The 20,177-nt window shown below is 42.0% G+C and overlaps 1 protein-coding gene across 3 annotated transcripts in view; it reads left to right on the top strand.

Annotated features, from left to right (window-relative positions):
• fgf10a (fibroblast growth factor 10a) overlaps nt 1–17,637 on the top strand; it is a 148,489-nt gene extending 130,852 nt beyond the window's left edge. For all 3 annotated transcript variants that reach the window (XM_055633752.1, XM_055633735.1, XM_055633745.1), the window contains 2 exons: nt 7,520–7,623; nt 16,147–17,637. In XM_055633752.1, the coding sequence (XP_055489727.1) occupies nt 7,520–7,623; nt 16,147–16,368 (326 nt within the window). In that variant the 3' untranslated portion in view covers nt 16,369–17,637. The remainder of the gene's footprint in view (nt 1–7,519; nt 7,624–16,146) is intronic.
• Nucleotides 17,638–20,177: the final 2,540 nt, after the last annotated feature.

Genomic DNA, 20,177 nt, shown 5'->3' with positions numbered 1-20,177 from the left:
TACTCTTCCACCTCTCTAGTCTAGTACATAACTAAAACTCTGATCTTGTTATCTTCCTGTTTGGTGGTCATTCTATTTACGCAAAAAACGTTTGCGATAGCGCTACGATTTGTCTTCAGTTCACTCACCTTTCTCCTATGCTGCGAAGTTTAGTTCTGATTGGTTGAATGTCCTAAAAGTTAGCGAAATTTAAAAATCATAAAAAAACGCGCGTGCGCAGATCGATCTCTTCTCCTGCCAGTCAGCGCCGTGCGGATTAGCCTCTTCCACTGTCACTCCCCTGGACGATCTGCCCTTTCCTGTGCCATCGCGTATTTAAGGAGCTGAAGATGGCCGGCGGAGGTTTCCAACCGGACTTTCGGAGGGACCCGAGGCAGCCCCGCCCCGAGCAGCCCAGAGTCGGAGACCTGACCCAGCCCAGCCCAGAGTCAGAGACCCGGCCCAGCCCGGAGTTGCAGATGCCACCAATGTCGCCAAAAGCTGAGACTCTGATCCCAGTGGAGGAGAACGACCAGCGACCAGCACCCGCTGTGAGACACCATCGCACCATCAATTCCATCCACTACCCCTCTGGTCCCCCTCGCTGCCCCTCCTCCCCCCCCCCCCCCCCCATGATGCCCCCCTCTCCCCCATGGCTGTCCCCCCCCCCCCCCGTCTTTTCTCCAAGCTCACTCCCCCCGTCCCCCCCGTCTCTCCCCACACACCCCTCCCCCCACACACACACACACCCACACACACACACACACACACACACACAACCCCCACCCCTAGGGGAAAAGAGCCGCGCCTGCACAGTTAGAGGCTACGGGTGAGTGGTGGAATATTGCGTTGGGGAATGGGTTGCGTTGGGGGACCAGCCCTCCCGTGTGACTGGGACCCGACTGGTCCCACTTGGTCTAGTTCCAAATAAAGCCACCTATTCCCCCTCTGTCCTTCCTGCCATCCAAACTACCCTCCCCACCCTAATGCTCACCCATTTATCCAACTATCCTTCCACGTTACCCCCATTCCCTTCAACCTATAACCTTCTTCTGGCTTTACATTTCACTCCGCTTCTCCCTTTATCTAACACCTTTATCATCTCTAACCTTTGTTACTTACTCCACCTGCCAATCAAACACCTCCACCTATATCCTTCCATCACTTGTCAGGTTTTGTCCTGCCCCTATCCTCTAAACTTATCCTATCCATGTACCTATCTAAATATTGCTTTAGAACCCAACTCAACTACCTCTTCCAGCAGCTCTTTCCACATGTGTAAGAAGGAACTGCAGATGCTGGTTTAAACCAAAGATAGACACAAAATGCTGGAATAACTCAGTGGGACGGGCAGCATCTCTGGAGAGAAGGAATGGGTGACGTTTCGGGTCGAGACCCTTCTTCAGACAGGTTAGGGATAAGGGAAATGAGAGATATAGATGGTGATGTGGAGATAAAGAACAATGAATGAAAGATATACTAAAAAGTAACGATTATAAAGGAAACAGGCCATTGTAAGCTGTTTGTAGGATGAAAATGAGAAGTTAGTGCGACTTGGGTGGAGGGGAGATTCAGAGTGAGGAAATGCTGGGGCTACCTGCAGTGAGAGAAATCAAAATTCATACCACTGGGCTATGAGCTGCCCAAGCAAAATATGAGATGCTGTTCCTCCAATTTGCGTTTAGCCAAGCTCGGACAATGGAGGACACTAAGGACAAAAAGGTCTGTGTAGGAATGCGAAGGAGAATTAAAGTGTTCACCAACCGGGAGATCACGTTGGCTCATGCGGGCTGAGTGAAAGTGTTCCGTGAAACGATTGCCCAATCTATGTTTGGTCTCGCTGATGTATAACAGTCCACATCTTGAACAACGGATACAGCAGATGAGGTTGGAGGAGGTGCAAGTGAACCTCTACCTAACCTGAAAGGACGGTCGGGGTCCCTGGACAGAGTCGAGGGAGGAGGTATAGTGACAGATGTTGCATCTTCTGCAGTTGTAGATGAAGGTACCTGGGCAGGGGGTGGTTTGGGTGGGAAGGGGTGAGTTACCCAGGGAGTTGCATAGGGAATGGTCCCTGTGGAAGGCAGAAAGAGGTGGCGGAGGGAAAATGTGGCTAGTGATGGGATCACTTGAAGGTGGCGGAAATTTTGGAGGTGGTGGGATCCCGTTGAAGGTGGCGGATATTTTGGAGGATTATGTGTTGTACGCGACGGCTGATGGGGTGGAAGGCCAGCTGCAGGTGGTGGCGCTGAACTTTACATCGGGAGGGAGCCTGGATCTCTCGCCAAGAGGAATTCACCAGTGGGGTGTTTGTAATAGATGTCAGTCAATAGCCATTTCTTGTGCGGAGACTGTGAGTCAAGAAAAGGGGGGGAGGGGGGGCTTCGGAGAGTCCGCGGTGCTCGAGAAAATAAGCTTAGTTGATGAAGCCGTTCTGCAGCAGGAGTATCCCGATGCAGTCACCAATGTAATGCCGCTGAGAGGCCATGTACGCCTGGAACAGTGATTGTTCCGTACACTACAAAGAGCAGGCATAGCTGGGGCCCATCACCTCTTTTTTTTATTTTTAGTGAGTTAAAGTGTTTTGTTTTTGGAGGTTTAAGGGGGGGGGGCCTGGGGGGGAGGGGAAAAGCAGCACCTTTGACCCATCCTCGCAGCCTACCATCGTCTGAAGCGGCCGGCTCGGTGGCACAGCGTAAAGGCGACTGCGGGGTGGCGCCTTTCAATATCTCTTGCCAAGATCGCCAGTGGTGGACTCCAGCGCGGGGCTTCGGAACATGGGGATGGGGACTCCCGGGCATTTGTGGCCTTCCGTAAAGGCCTGCATCAATAGGCCCGGGTAGACCTGGACTTTGTGCCTTCCCTCATAATGGGGAACCATTGTGGGGGGGTGTTTTTATGTTTAAATGTCTTTATTATTGTTATGTTCTGTACTTTTTAATGTGCTGCAATGGCAATCTGCATTTCACTACACCAATTGGTGCATTTGACAAATAAATAACCTTTGAACCTTTGAACCTTTGGATGGTGGAAGTGGAAGGAGTCAAAGGAAAAATTGATGAGGGTGAGGACCAGATCGGCTAGGCGTAGTATAGTGTTAGTAGAGGGAAATTGGATGGTTCTGCAGTCGAGGAAGAAATGGAGGGCTTTAAAGTCTTTCCATATACCTACCATGTTTTGTGTAAAAAGAAATTGCCCCTCAGAATCCTATGAAATCTTTCCCCCCTCACCTTAAATCTATGCCCTTTTTGATTCCCGTACTCTGGGTAAAAGACTCTGTGCATCTATTCCTCTCATGATTTTATACACCTCTATAAGATCACCCTTCATCCTCCTGCATTTCAAGGAATAAAGTCCTTTTCTGGTTAACCTCTCCCTATAGCTCAAACCTTCAACACCTGTAATATCCTCATAAATCTTTTTTGCACCCTTTCAGCTTAACAACATCTTTCCTATGACAGGGTGACCAAAACTGAACACAATACTCTAAATGTGGCATCACCAATGTCTTCTACAACTGTAACATGACCATCCAACTACAGGTGCACAACCTTTTATCCGAAAGCCTTGGGACCAGACACTTGTCGGATTTCGGACATTTTCGGATTTCCGAATGGAAGATTTTTAGCGTAGATTAGGTAGGTAGCGCGGGCGGCTTGAAAAGTCTGGAGCAGCTGCCTCCTCCCCGGAGACCGGGAGAATCATTGCATAAATGTTAGTCAGTTAGTTTGGAGGGATTTTATGTGGTGGTGGTGGAGTAGGGGTGAAGGGGGAAACTTTAATTCTTAGTCCCCTACCTGGTCGGCGACTCCCAACCTCGCGGAGCTGGGGGCTCCGTCCGGCCGCGGGCGGCGCCGGTTGGAGCTCCGACCCCAGCAACTCTACCCCTGGCTGCGCGGCTCCAAATCCAGCGACGCTCCGCGAATGTTTGGAGTCGGCGGCCACAGCGCTCCGGAGCTTGCCGCACGGCGACCCGGTAAGGCATTGCCCGCTCCCCGCTGGTGTCCCAGCGCTGCGACGCTGCCGACTCCCAACATTCGCGGAGCTGGGGCGTCAGGCCACGGGCCGCGCTGGATTTGGAGCGCCTCGCAGCCAGGGGTAGTGTTGCCGGGGTCGGAGCTACAACCGGCGCCGCCCGCAGCCCCACCGGCCACAGTGCTGCGGAGCTTACTGCACGGCGACCCGGTAAGGCATTGACCGCTCCTCGCCTCTCCGACCAGGTAGGGGATTAAGAATTAAAGTTTACCCCTTCACCCCCCCATTCACATAAAAGCCCTCCAAACTAACTGACTAACATTTAAGCAATGATTTACAGATGTTTAAGCGTCTCCCGGTCTCCGGGGAGGAGGCAGCCGCTACAGTAGTACAGACCTGGGTTGACCGTGGGTCGTTTCGGGTCAAGTTTGGCGCCAAACGCGAGCTTTGGTGCGCAGACGACATCTGGAAAAAATGGCCGGTTTTCGGAGTTTTTCGGTTTCCGGAACTCCGGATAAAAGGTTGTGCACCTGTACTATACAATACTCTGCCTGATGAAGCCTTCCTGACCATCCTATCTACTTGTGATGCTACTTTCAAGGAACAATGTGCCTGCACCCTTAGATCCCTTAACAGGTCCTGCACTGGTTTGACTTCCCAAAATGCAACACCTTGCACTTCTCCATATTAAACTCCATTATCCATTTTCCAGCCCACCTGCTCAACCGAATGGGATCCTACTACAATTTTTGATAACCATCAGTGCTATTTCCAATACTGGCCACTAACTTATTAATCAACTCTTGTATGTTCTCATCCAAACCATTGATGTGGATGACAAACAGCAATGGGCCGATCATCAAAACCTGAGGCACACCACTCATCACAGCCTCCAGTCCGATAAACAATCTCCCACCATCTGAAGAAGGGTCTAGACCCGAAACGTGAGCCTTTCTCCTTTTCTCCAGAGGTGCTGTCTGACCGGCTGTTACTCCAGCTTTTGGGGTCTGTCTTCCACCATCACAGCTTCCTTCCATGAAGCCAGTTAGCTAACTCTCCCTGGATCCCATGCAATATAACCTTCCAGAGCAGCCTACCATGCAGAGCCTTGTTAAATCCCTTGCTGAAATCCATATACTGTACATAACATCTACAGCTCTGCCTTCATTAATTATTCTCGTCACATCTTCATAAAACTCAATCAGTTTCGTGTTCTACAAAAGAACAATTGAGTTCAAACCTAGAACCAAAGAATTCCAGAATTGATTCAACAACATAATATGTAAGGAAGATGTCAGGAAGATTCTGAAAACCTGTTAGTAGACTATCCCATTGTTTAAGAAACAGTTGGACAAGTACATGGATAGGCTTTGGAGGGTTATGGACCAAGTGCAGGCAAGTGGAACAAGGGTAGCTGGGACATTGTTGACCGGTGTGGGTGAGTTGGGCCAAAGGCTCTGTTTCCACACTGTATCACTTTATGACTCTATGACTAAATAGTAACAGTAGAAGCTCCCTTGTGGCATTTGGGGTATTGTATGATCCTAACAAGCCTTGGAGTGACGGGATTGGTTAAAGTCAGTATGAATCAGCCATAATCACAATGAATGGCGGTGCTGGCTCGAAGGGCTGAATGGCTTCCTCCTGCAGCTATTTTCTATGTTTTCTATGAATATATGAAGGGGAAATCATGCTTCTTATCTTTTGGAATATTTTGAGGATGTAACAACTAGAATGGATAAGGGAGAGCCAGTGGATGTGGTGTATCTGGACTTTCAAAAAGCCTTTGTCAAGGTCCCACACAAGAGATGAGTGTGCAAAATTAGAGCACAGGGTATTGTGGGTGAGATAAAGAACTGGTTGGCAGACAGGAAGCAAAGAGTAGGAATTATGATGATGCTCATGACACATGTGTGCTTCACAGAAATGGCAATTCTGGATGACATAGAAATGAAGTTTTGTTGGCATTATCTGGTTCAAAGTTGTAATGTCCTTAGAATGCACCAGAGCACATTAAATAAATGTCCAAAAAGGGAGAGAAAGAAATTTTCAGAATGGCAGACAGGGACGAGTGGGGTGCCGCAAGGTTTGGTACTGGGGCCACAGTCGTTTACAATATACAGTATATTAACGATTTAGACGAGGGAATTAAATGTAACATTCTAAATTTGCGGATGACACAAAGCTGGGTGGTAGTGTGAGCTGCGAGGAGGATGCTATGAGGCTGCAGGTTGACTTGGATATGTTGGGTGAGTGGGCAGAAGCATGGCAGATGCAGTATAATGTCGTTAAATGTGAGGTTATCCACTTTGGTGGCAAGAACAGGAAGGCAGATTATTATCTGAATGGTGTCAGATTAGGAGACGGGGGGGTACAACGAGACCTTGGTGTGCTTGTGCATCAGTCACTGAAAGTAAGCATGCAGGTACAGCAGGCAGTGAAGAAAGCTAATGGGATGTTGGTCTTCATTGCGAGAGGATTATAGTTTAGGAGCAAGCACGTCCTACTGCAATTGTACAGAGCTCTGGTGAGACACCACCTGGAGTATTGTGTGCAATTTTTGTCTCCTAATATGAGGAAAGACATTATTGTTATTGAGGGAATGCAGCGTAGGTTCACCAGGTTAATTCCCGGGATGGGTGGACTGACATGAGATGAAAGAATTGGTCGACTGGGCTTGTATTCACTGGAATTTAGGATTAGAGGGGATCATATAGAAACATATAAATATTATTAGAGGATTGGACAGTCTAGATGCAGGAACATTTTTCCCGATGTTGGGGGAGTCCAGAAACAGGGGTCACAGTTTAAGAATGTGGTAGACCATTTAGGACCGAGATGAGGAAAAACTTTTTCACCCAAAGAGTTGTGAATCTGTGGAATTATCTGCCCCAGGAGGCCAATTCACTGGATGTTTTCATGAGAGAGTTAAATTTAGCTCTAAGGGCTCAGGGAATCAAGGGATATGGGGGGGGGGAAAGCCAGAACGGGGTACTGATTTTGGATGATTAGCCATGATTATATTGAATGAATAGCCTACTCCTGTGCCGATTTTCTATGTTTCTATGCACCATTTATCTTCATGAAATGCACAAATTTTTATTGTTTTATAATTTTAAGATTTTTTTTACAAAAGGAAGCAAAATGCATTTTATCTAGGCAACAAACTATTTTCTCATGTGCAATGTGAGTGCCTGCATATTAAACAATATAACCTTCAGAAACATTTATTTTCATTTATTTTTCAGCTTAGCTGAAAATCTGAACAAATACAAAGTGATGAGTTGTTGGTATGCCTCTCCCTTTTTGGACATTTATTTAATGTGCTCTGGTGCATTCTAAGGACATTACAACTTTGAACCAGATAATGCCAACAAAACTTCATTTCTATGTCATCCAGAATTGCCATTTCTGTGAAGCACATATGTGTCATGAGCATCATGATAATTTTACAATCCTTTTTCAGATATTTTCTGTATTTTGAATAAGCAATGAATGAGCTACGTACTCTGAAATACCTCCACTGCAGTCATAATGGTAACATGTTATTTTTGTCTTGTTCTAGGTATACTGAAAATTACATCTGTGGAAGTCGGGGTTGTTGCTATTAAAGCAATTAGCAGCAATTATTATTTGGCCATGAACAAGAATGGAAAGATCTATGGCTCAGTAAGTATTCTTTCAAAGTATTTCAATTATAAGGCATTTAAGAAGGGATTACTGTGATTAATGGCATCATTATCTGCAAATTATAATGAGGTCAGTAATGACTTAGTTATTAATAAAATGAAGCCTGAACTACAGAACATATCTACTGTCAGATTAGTGCTGGATTTGGTTGGGTTGATTAGATTAGGTTTAATTGAATTAATTATTGAAGAACTGTTGAAGACTGTGTTAACTTTAGCCCCCTTGTGGCTTCTGGGGTATTGTAGTGTCTGAGCAAGCCTTTTCCCTGTTTAATGCATGATGTGATTTTAACCTGTGTTTATTTCCATGTTTGTCCTGAAGGGGTTCAAACTGGGCTGTAGGTCCATTAAGCGGGTGATCCTATTCCTAACCTTATTGTCTTCCAAGGTGATGTTATTTCATATATGATTGTAAAACTTTTAAGATGCAGCCCAAACTTGAATTTGTTTGATAGACACAATATGCTGGAGTAACTCAACATGTCAGGCGGCATCTCTGGAGAAAAGGAATTTGTTCATCTTCAGTACAGTCTGGAGTAGGAATGGCATTTAATTCACCCTCCATCTAGGCCAATTGTAGAGTGCAGAACAATGGTAATAGCATACTATAATTCCATATTTGAAAATTAACTCAAAATATGAGCAGAATACTCAAAGCAATTTAAGAACTATTAAAATGATATGTTACTTCCGTTGACCTACATTTATAGACAAATTAAAGTCTAACCATCATTAACCTGAGATTGGGTGTCGAATGTCTTTGCTGTTAAGACTTTGCTTACTCTGAGATGATCCTTTGCAAGAGCTTCCTTTGCAACCATATGGTATCTATCTGCTAATCAAGTAAACCCAAGAGGCATTTGGATTTAAATCTGATAGAAACATAGAAACATAGAAACATAGAAATTAGGTGCAGGAGTAGGCCATTCGGCCCTTCGAGCCTGCACCGCCATTTAATATGATCATGGCTGATCATCCAACTCAGTATCCCGTACCTGCCTTTTCTCCATACCCTCTGATCCCCTTAGCCACAAGGGCCACATCTAACTCCCTCTTAAATATAGCCAATGAACTGGCCTCAACTACCCTCTGTGGCAGAGAGTTCCAGAGATTCACCACTCTCTGTGTGAAAAAAGTTCTCCTCATCTCGGTTTTAAAGGATTTCCCCCTTATCCTTAAGCTGTGACCCCTTGTCCTGGACTTCCCCAACATCGGGAACAATCTTCCTGCATCTAGCCTGTCCAACCCCTTAGGAATTTTGTAAGTTTCTATAAGATCCCCTCTCAATCTCCTAAACTCTAGGAGCAGCAGTACCAGAAAAACACCCCAGAAAAGTCATAATGTTTAAGAAGGAACTGCAGATGCTGGAAAATCGAAGGTAGACAAAAATGCTGGGGCGAAATTCAGCTGGTGAGGCAGCATCTATGGAGCGAAGGAAATAGATGCGGGTCGAGACCATACTTCAGATTGAACTCATTTTTGTCTATCATAAAATCATAAAAAGTTTTCACATCTGACCAGCGGTATCGCCTTGCTTAGCCAACTGTCAAAAGCTTTGAGAGTTTGTGAATGGCCAAATCTAAAAGCTATCAAACACTATTTAAATAGATAAAGATTTATCTTTTCTTTTAAATTAAGCATAAAAAATAAAATAAAATACTTGAACAAATGAATTTAATTAAAACATGTAAATGGCCCATTATTGTGTTCCCTTGCATCAATTCCATTCTATTGAAGTGAAAGGGACCATAGTCTATGTGCTGGTTCCAACCTGGCTGAAGTTCAGGAGGCAAATTCCCTAGCATAAGGGCTGAGGAATTTGTGAAGTTTGTAAAACCACACCAAACACTCACCAGGAACACAATTATTTCTGTATTCTTACTGTAAATTAAATCTCCTGGCACTTATGATAAAATGCCAAATTGTTCACGTGGAAATTATAACATTTCTAGTAAAACCAGAGCCAATTATTTTCTATAATGCATGCTGACCTGGGCTTGGGATATTTTGTTTGGAACAACTCGAACTCACAAACACAAGAGCAAAATACCACAGATTCCAGAAATCTGCAAGTGAAGCAGAAAATAATGGAAAGATTCAGCAGATCAGAGAGTAACAAATGAGGGAAAATAACAGTGACCTTTACCAGTTAGTAAATTTCCTGACTTGAAGTGTTAACTCATTTTTCTCTCTATTGATATAGTCTGATCTACTGAGAATTTTAAGCATTTTTTATTTTCATAATTGATTGTATCTACTGATTGTAGTAAGACTAAATGAAAGCACCCCAAAATATGTGGCTCATAAAATACTTGAGGCGGGACTTCAAAGAGAGGTTCCAAAGAAAGAAATGTGGAAGGCTATTCAAAGCAGGGCTTTAATATTTTATTTAAATGAGTCTTGGTGTCAGTCATTGCCAATACACATTCCACAAGAGCGTGGAATTGAGAGATCACTCCACTTCATTAATGTTTTTTGATTTGTTTTTGTTTTTAAGCCAAATCTTTGCTTTGTTTGACTGTAGAGGAACCCAAGTGAATTAGAGCCGGCTCGTGGCTCATTTATCACTGCTCAAATTATATGGGCAGGCCATAAACCAAATAAGTTTCTAGGTTACATGGCAAGAGGTCTGATGCCTGCTTTGAGCAACGAGGGATGGCTGATAAATGGCCCAGCTCAGTTTCTAATCATACATTACTCAAACAGCTTTAAAGTATAGAACATTTGTTCTCAATCTTATCATTTTAACATTTTCACAGTGATGCCCAATTCATATCCCAATCGTTAATGATTATGGAAGAAACAGGAGTGAAAATCAGCAGAAATGCAGGGTAGCTGCACCAGACAAAATCAAAGGATTGGATTAAAGTGTAGAATTGAGGATGTAATGCTGCAGATAGTTTGATGGTAAGACTAAAATTAAATAGTTTGAAATCCATTTGCTAAAAAAACACAAAGAGATTAATGCATATTTCAGGATGATGTGGGGGGCAGAATGCAAACACAGAATGGTGGAAAATAATTGGGCTGCAAATTCAAAATGTTTACTAAAGAACAAGCTTATTTCATAAAATCAATGGAAACTTTTTACATATTAAATTATTTAAACTCAAATACCCTAATACTTTTCAAGCAGTACCAAACCGAAAACATAAAAATAATTATGAGAAATATAATACCCCTGTAGTAAGATTAAACGAGAACTTACCAGTTTGAAGTTTGATCTTTATTTTATGAGGAGCTACGATGAGGGATTACGTGAAAAAGGCCATCAGCCCGCATGAGCGTCAATCTTCAAAGCAGCGGTGTGAAATCACAGATAGCAGTTGATGAACTGAATATAGTAAGATTCGAGAACCTAGAATTACCAGCTGATCTTTATGAGAAAGGGCTGGGAGCGGAGGGCACGTAATCCCTCATCGTAACTCCTCATAAAATAAAGATCAAACTTCAAACTGGTAAGTTCTCGTTTAATCTTACCATTTTACTTCGGAGTCACGTGAGTGACTACGTGAAGATTTTGAAGCTCTGTGATTTCATGCCGTGGAAACGAGTCACACACTGCATCAATTGACCAGGGATGAGTGAAATTTAATCAAGCATGACATCAATTGAAACATGCTGGTGCTTTTTAATGATGACAATAGTAATCCCAATCATCCAGGAGGAATTAAAAATAGAACATAAAAATAGTGTTGGCAAATACCCCCGGTCTGGCAAATGGGTTTATTATAACACATTTGGAAATTCGCTGGTTTGACCATCCTGCAGCCACTAGGAAGAGGTCCAGCGAAACATTCACAACCCTCGCTGCTGATGTTGTTGCAGCTGTATGAGGTTTTTTGCAACTAACAAACATTGCTGGTTCAGAGCCTCTAAGACTTTAGGTGACATAATGACTTGTAGATGTGTAACTACACACACACAACCAAAGGTCCATGAGACTAGTTTGAGACCTGACGCCCCCGGTCTACTCTGCAAGACTTAGTCATGAACATAAAGTATCATATTATTTGCAGCTGTAACCATCCTGTCCAGTCGTAGCTTATGCAACAACTGGGCCTGTTGCGCTGAACCTAGTGCCATGAGGATAACCACTTTGTAAATGAATAGACCGTGGACAGGAATGTAGCTGGAGCCCACCGACGACGCAGCTTCAGCAGGACATAAACATCCCATATCTCTGAGTACCTGGGCCTGGGGGGAATTTGAGTTGAAGATACCCTTCACAAATCTGGATACCAGAGGTCGAGACCCGACAGCGTGGTGTGCCGACCCCAGCAGGAAGTATACTCACAAGGCACTACTGGCACAATATGTATAACTCCATCTCTTGTGAAATATAGCTTTGAGAGGAATACCAAAACATCTGTTATACGTACCGTGTCATACGATATATTGGACTGTAAACAGGACCCTTACCATTCCTTGATATAGGAGATGTACTGTTTCTTGGTACTATCTCTTCAGGCCACAGTGATTACATCCACCGTACAACCTGACAGTCCGTACCCCAGGAAAGGTCTCCTCATAGTCTGCAACCCAACAATTTGATTTGCTCATGCAGAGGATGGTTCTCCCCAGTCACGGGGTAAATCAGTAGATTTTGTGTTTGGGAACAGCCATAAACTGTTGATTTAGACTAGATGCAAACAAATCAATATTTGGTGTACCATCAATCCGTAATGTCATTAAATACTAGTGATCCAACATTCATTGTGTTGTCATTGATTAACGTGATGATACACCAGCGCCAAATGAGGTTAGGTAAACTATCACAGGATATTAACTTAATTGAACCCATGTGAATAAAATATGCCACCACCGTAGTGTGTCAACTTGTAGGTGAGCATGCAGATATGCATATACGCACAATAAGCCTTTAACCCATAGAATGCACCTAGTGATTTTAGGTAGTTGATACCACATAACTGATGGATTGGTAACTCATGCACATCCCATCCGCCTCTGTGACGAGAGATGGGTTAGTAATTCCCCACCTTTGAGCACTAGCAATAGTTTGTAACATAACTGAAGGTAAAAATGACCAAAAATACTGGAGCAATGCTGAATACTCTTCTCCTTGGAGAAGACCTAGCCAAACAGGCAAGAAACCTGGATGAGGTAGTGAACCTGTCAGAACAGCCAATGAGTCCATCATTGTGACATAGCTTCAGCTGGTAATAGCATAGATCTGTTGAAAATGACCTACATGGTATTTGAAAGCTTGCTCCTTTGCACAATGTAAGTTCTGATAATGCAAAGGTCCTAATTACACAGCTGAAACAACCACTTACTTGCCAATTTACACTGGCCACAATCTCTTGCCCCAGGGCGGAGTCACATATTAGACCGTACACCTCTGGTCAAGATTCATGATAGCGTGCCTGATATTTCCAGTGTCATTCATGCATCTAATGACATGATTTGGCATGCAACAGCAGTTTTAGCCCACATCAATATAAATTGGAACACAAAGCTCCACATGAGAATCATCAGGGAACAGTCTCATGAGATCTGAAAGCACATTGTGCCAAGTTTGTGCTTTACTAGAGATTTAAAAAGGACACTACTGATATTGAGATAATTCACAGACAGCTTCAGAACCTAATGGAGACATGATATAGATTCCAAAGTACTCAGCTTATGCTCAAACTAACATTGCGTTTTGTACAAGCCTCAACTACCTCCTTTGGCTGCTCATTCGATGTGACCATCACTGTGTGAGGAAGTTGCCCCACAGCACCTTATTAAATCTCACCTCAAAACAATGTCCTTTGGTTCTAGATTCCCCTGTTTTGGGTAAAAGACATGCATTTACTATATCTATTCCCTTCATGACTGTGTACACCTCCATAACATTGTGCTTTTGTTTGAGAATTGTAGCTAAAGAGAAAATACATTACATATTACATTACATATAATACATAAATCACCTATTCCTTTTCTCCAGAGTTGCTGCATGTCCCGCTGAGCTACTCCAGCATTTTGTGTCTCCCTTTGATTTAAACCAGCATCTGCAATTCTTTCCTACACATCTGCAGTTCCTTCCTACATGTTACATATTGGCCACCCTGCTAAAGGAAGGATGCCATTAAACAGGAAAGACTGCAGAGAGGATTTACAAGAATGTTACCAGGACTTGAGAGCGTAAGCTATGGGGAGGTATTGGGAAAGGTAGGAATATATTCCTTTGAGCGCTGGAGATTAAGGGGTAATCTTATGGAGGTGTATTAAATCATGAGGGGAAAAGTTAGGGGTAAATGCAGTCTTGAGTCTTTTACCCAAAGCAGAAAAATCGACCAAAGGACATCGGTTTAAAGCAAGAGAGGAAAGATTTAATAAGAACCTGAGGGGCAACTTCGTCACTCAAAAGGTGGTGGGTATATGGAATAAGCTGCCAGGGGAGATAATTGAAGCCAGGTACATTAACAACATTTAAAAGAAACATGGACAGGCACATGGATAGGAAAGGTCTGGATGGATATTGGCCAATTGCAGGCAAATGGGATTATCATAGATGGGGATGTTTGGTTAGCATGGATGAGGTGGGCCGATGGTCCTGTTTCCACAATATATGACTATGATTCTATTTAGTTCAATCATCATTCAGCGGGTGGCAAAGTGTGAAGCAACTCTGGGAAAGTAGTGCCCCAAAGGAATGAAACACAGAAATACACTCTCCCCAACTACTTTGTTCACCCTTATTGATATCTCCTCAGTTTATGATGACTGCCTACCATAGGATTATAGGTGCCATATATCAAAGTGATGCAATCTGAGCTACAGTGATAGTGCTCCCATTAGGAGATGCGTGTACCCGAATTCCACTTTTTCTTTGAGATGGAAACCATGCAAACACTGATGCATACTTGCATTTATCCAATTTTGCAGGCTAATTTGGTGCTAGTATGATACACAGCAATGTTTTTGCATACCCCAAATGGTGAAATCCAATTTCTGGGCAAGAAAGTGCATTAGAGCATAAGAAACTAGCAGCAAGCATAGGCAATAGGCCTCTCAACCCTACCCTACCATTTAATATGATCATGGCTTATATGCCCCCAAATTTGTCTCTTATTTTTTGCCAGATGCCTATAGCCTGATTTCAAAAAGGATCGACTGCATCTCTAAATACCCTGCAAAGTCTAGGGTAGAGAATTCTAGAGATTTGCCCCTTCCGTGAGGGGAAGTTCTATGCAACTCAATTTTAATTTACTGCCTACAATCGAGTAACTCTGACTCATCATTCGAGATTCCCCCACTGGGGAAATATATTGACATTTACCTTGTCATCTCCCCTTGGGATTTTACTTTTCTTTAAAATAGCAGAAGCAGGGGATATTGGGAGAAGGCAGGAACGGGGTACTGATTGGGGATGTTCAGCCTTGATCACATTGAATGGCTGTGCTGGCTCGAAGGGCCGGATGGCCTGCTCCTGCACCTATTGTCTATTGTCTATTGTTTCATAGAAACATAGAAACATAGAAACATAGAAAATAGGTGCAGGAGTAGGCCATTCGGCCCTTCGAGCCTGCACCGCCATTCGATATGATCATGGCTGATCATCCAACTCAGTATCCCATCCCTGCCTTCTCTCCATACCCCCTGATCCCTTTAGCCACAAGGGCCACATCTAACTCCCTCTTAAATATAACCAATGAACTGGCCTCAACTACCTGTGGCAGAGAATTCCACAGATTCACCACTCTCTGTGTAAATAACTCTCTGTGACACTCTCTGTGTCAATAAGATCATCCCTCCTTCTGAACTTCAAATTTCTATCTCCACTCCTGATAGGACAGCCCTCTCATCCCAGAATTTAGTCTAGTGGATCTCTTTTGGACTGCCTCCAATGTCACTACATTATTTTTTTCAATAAGAGAACCAGAATTGTGCACAGCGCTCCAGGAGTGACCCCACCAATACCCTGTATAATTGTAACAAGATTTCCCTCTGTCTCTCTGTCAATAAAGGCCAATATACAATGTACTTTCCAAACCACATGCTAAATGGCCTGTTAACATTTTGCAAAGTGTGCACAATAACATTTAGATTATTCTGTACTGCCATCAGCTCAATCTTTCTCCATTACGAAAGTTAAATGATTTGAAAAAAATTGTAAGTCTTGGTGTTTGATCGACCAACAAGTAATGATTACATTGTTAGCAACTAGGAATTTAATTGGTATATATTTTAATAATTTATTTCTCTATAAATTACTTTACTAACATTGATAAATGTGGCCCAGATCTGAATCCCGAAATAGCATTTTGTAACAATCCAATTTAGAGTTTAATTTAGTTTATTGTCACATATACTGTGGTACAGTGAAAAGCTTTTTTGTTGCATGCTATCCAGTCAGCGGAGAGACCATACATGATTACAACCAAGTCCATGGTTACGGTCCACAATTCCAATACATTATCACTAAAACACAGATAATTCTGTTTAATTGTGGAGGTTTAATACTTGCAACATTATTATAACTTTTGTTTTGCAGAAAGAATTTAACGTTGACTGCGAACTTAAAGAGAGGATAGAAGAGAATGGTTACAACACCTATGCTTCCATGAGGCGGAAGCCGCAAAAAGGACGGCAAATGTTTGTGACCTTGAATGGAAAAGGGGTTCCACGGAGAGGGCACAAAACAAGACGGAAACACCCATCAGCCCACTTTCTGCCAATAGTGGTGAGACATGATGTCTCTATAATATCAGACTAAAATAGGTGTGGACACAGCACCACATTCATGAGCGCTGGTCTTAATTCAACGTTACATTTATTTCCTAACATCGCATGACCCTATTAAAGTATGGAAGTCCTAATGAAGAATATTATCTGAGCTCAGGCAGTAAACTCACAGACATCTGCTTGTAAAACTTTGAACAAGCCTTTGATATTCAAAATGACTTTTGCTGGCACAAGGGGTTCCCATGCCATTAAAGAATGATGCAAATTGAAGAGAACATATTTCATTGGCAGCCAATGTCAAAATGTCTTGTGATGCAACCTGAAGCACGAGAGACAATGCAGTTGTACAATGTTGTGTGATCTTCGTGAGAAGATGTTATTTATGGAGTCCTACCCCATATCAAAGACATATGCTCATCCAAGCATGATTATCCATTGAGTGGTTAAACACGCATTTATCTGGAAGCACTTTGGATCAGATGTGAGAAGAACTGTTTTTTTGTAACTACACTTCAGCACAACAGACAGGACCCATCAAATGCAGAAAATATTAATCTGCTCTGACAAAATAAGTCTTGATTTTGCTCTTTAATCGATCAATTCTAAGCTCTACATTTAAACTGCTTTGTTTACAAAGCATGTTAAAGTCCACAAAATAAATTGTTGCAAAATTAAACTTGATTTTAATGATTGATTAAAAATAATCTCTAGAAAATAAATACACTAGTGATAATAAATTAGTATTAAAGTTATGGCACAATATGTTAATCTTAAAATGTTCCCTATGTTCATAACAAGATTTATTTTGATGGAGCAGGTTTAACAAAATATCAGTATACACCCATTTCACTTTGTAACACACTGAGTTGCATAAAGCTCCTATTACAGTGAGTAGAAGAACACTTAGTAGTTAAATTGTATTTTGTTCTAAATACTTTTAAAGATATTTCTATTAAGATTAATATTGATGCTGCATTTTCTTCATACTTTGTTGTTGTAAAATGGTTTGTTTATTTTTGTTGTTTGGGAATAGTATTTCTGGTATGAAGAAACATTTTTGGCAAGTTGGTCTGTAGATTTCTTCCCAAATTTAATCTCTTTGTTGCTGGTATCTCATTATTATTTAACGTGCCATTCCAGGCATTTCTGTCCATCACATCAGATGTTTAAAAATGTTATATGTTTGATCACTTGCTGTACAAAAGATGTTTTCTATGTTGCATAGTGAAAAACCATTTGATCACATTACAGGTTTCATTAATAAAGTTGATTGTCTCCAAAACATGGGACAGTATATCCAAGTTAGAATTTATGTTTCAATTGATAGCATTAGAATTTGGAAAGGTCTTAACTTACTCGTTAGAAATGTGACTGATATTTAGTTTAGTTTAGAGTTTAATTTAGAGATACAGCACGGAAACAGGCCCTGCTTCGGGCCAACGAATCCGCGCTGACCAGTGATCCCCGCACACTAACACTAATACTAAGGACAATTTACATTTTTTATACCAAGCCAATAAACCTACAAACCTTGTATGGCTTTGGAGTGTGGGAGAAAACCGAAGATCTCAGAGAAAACCCACGCAGTCACAGGGAGAACATACAAACTCCGTACAGACAGCATCCGTGGTCGGGATCGATCCCGGGTCCTCAGTGCTGCTAACGCTATAAGTTTTGCTGCTTCTCAGTTTTATCTTCTATCCCTCTATTACTAACAACAAAATCTTGCTTTTGGGATAAATTCCACAAACACCGACTATGCTGCAGTTCCTTACCTGAATAACACGTGGTTCTGTACTGCAGGTCACAGATTATTTGGAAGTGGAGTATTGAACATAGATAAAACTAATTTATCTTTATCAATTTCTGGTACAAGATAGTTAACCTAAGTGAATGTTGATCTAACCATGTAATATTTTTAACCATGGCTATTGCATTGTGATTGCTATTAATTTTAATTGTGCATTTCTGTAACCTCTGAAATACAGCTATTAAGGAAAAGGATGGGCATATGTTTCGCTGTCAATAGATCAAATTTATAGTGAAATTTAAAGATGACACCAAATTCCATTAGATTCCACCTTTGAGGATGTTGTTATTAAATTTGATATTGAAGCTCCAATTCCCAGATGTTTTATTTTTTGTAAGATGGTTGAATCATGGAATTGTTACAGCAGAGTAGAAGTCAATTTGCTCTTTGGATACAGCTCAGTGATGCAGAAGTTAGCACTACCTGCACCACTACAAACACCCAGTTTAAATTTAATCCTCATGACGGGTGCTGTATGTGTGGAATTTGCACATGGCTTATTCCTCTGATGTTCTCTGATCTCCTCCCACATGCCAAAGTTGTGCTGCTGGTAGGTTAATTGAATGATATGAGTTACCCCTGGTTTAGATGGGCAGCATGATAACTGGGAGGAGGAGGTGTGTAAGAAAAAGTGATGGAGATGCAAGTAGAGAAATGGGATTAGCGTAGGTGTGGTGCAGGTGGGTACTTGATGGGTAGTGTCGGATGCAGTGGGTTAACGAACCTGTATTATTTTATGAAAGTACTATCCAGAGAGCTCATTTTCACAGCTCTTTCCTTATGGACCTTAATGTTTTACTCCCTAGTATTTATCCAGTTCCCTTTTGAAAGCAGCAATTAAGTGTCCTTCCACAACCTTTTGCAGCCAGTGAATTCCTGATCATGACAACTCACTGCATAAAAAGATTGTGTCTCATATCATAGATAGACGCAAAATGCTGTAGTAACTCAGTGGGACAGGCAGCATCTCTGGATAGAAGGATTGGCTGATGTTTCAGGTCGAGACTGAAGAAGGATCTCGACCCAAAATGTCACATATTCCTTCTATCCAGAAATTCCGCCCGACTCACTGAGTTACTCCAGCATTTTGTGTCTATCTTAGTGTAACCCAGTTCCTTCCTACATATTTGCGTCTCATATCATGCCTGGTTCCTTTACCAGTCATCTTTGATCAACCATCTGCCAATGGAAACAGTTTCTCCTCATTCACTTAGTCAAGATCTGTCAAGTTATGTCTTATTATTCTTTGCTCTTGGGAGAATAGTCTCCAGTCTGAAGTCTCTCTACCGCAGGAACGTTATATATTTTTTTTCTTACATTCTGTCTTCAGCTTTCACATTCTACCTGCATTTTGAGTATCACATTGTAATGCAACACTCTATTTGCAGACAATTCAGTGTTTCATAGGGTTCAACATCACCATTTATCTTTGTTGATGCCTCTACTAAAAATCCAAGGATTTTATGAATGTCTCAAGCTGCATTGCTGTTTTCAATTTTCAGACAAGACATTGATCCTGAATTTTCATTAGAGCTGATGCTTTATATTATATTTTCTTTCCTCATTCAACCCAAATAAATGAATCACTTTGCACTTCACTGTGCAATTTTGCTGATAAGCTTATTGTGTGTCACTCTGTTAAAATGCCTTAAGCGCATTCAACCACCATCACCCATTTATGTTACCTCATTAAATAATGTACCAAGTTAGCATACTGGAGACACGAGAGACTGCCTGTGCTGTAATCTGGAGCAAAACCAAAATGTTGGAGGAATTCTGCCAGTTATAGATACACATCATCGAAACACTCCTTTCATCCCATTTTGTCCATGCCAAGTCAAATGGCATCTGTGAAGTCAAAGGGTAACCTGGTTCTGTAGGTATTGATAAAAGATAAAACAGATTTACCTTTATAAATTTCTGGTACACGATAGTTAATCTGAGTGGATGTTGGTTTGAACATGTAATATTTTTAACCACGCCTATCACATAGTGATTACGATTAATTTTAATTGTGAATTGCTGTGACC

Source organism: Leucoraja erinacea, chromosome 1 (genome assembly GCF_028641065.1).
Source record: "Leucoraja erinacea ecotype New England chromosome 1, Leri_hhj_1, whole genome shotgun sequence".
In the NCBI taxonomy this organism is placed as follows: Eukaryota; Metazoa; Chordata; class Chondrichthyes; order Rajiformes; family Rajidae; genus Leucoraja; species Leucoraja erinaceus.
The sequence above is the reverse complement of the archived record's forward strand: the minus strand, read 5'-3'. Positions and strand labels throughout refer to the sequence as shown.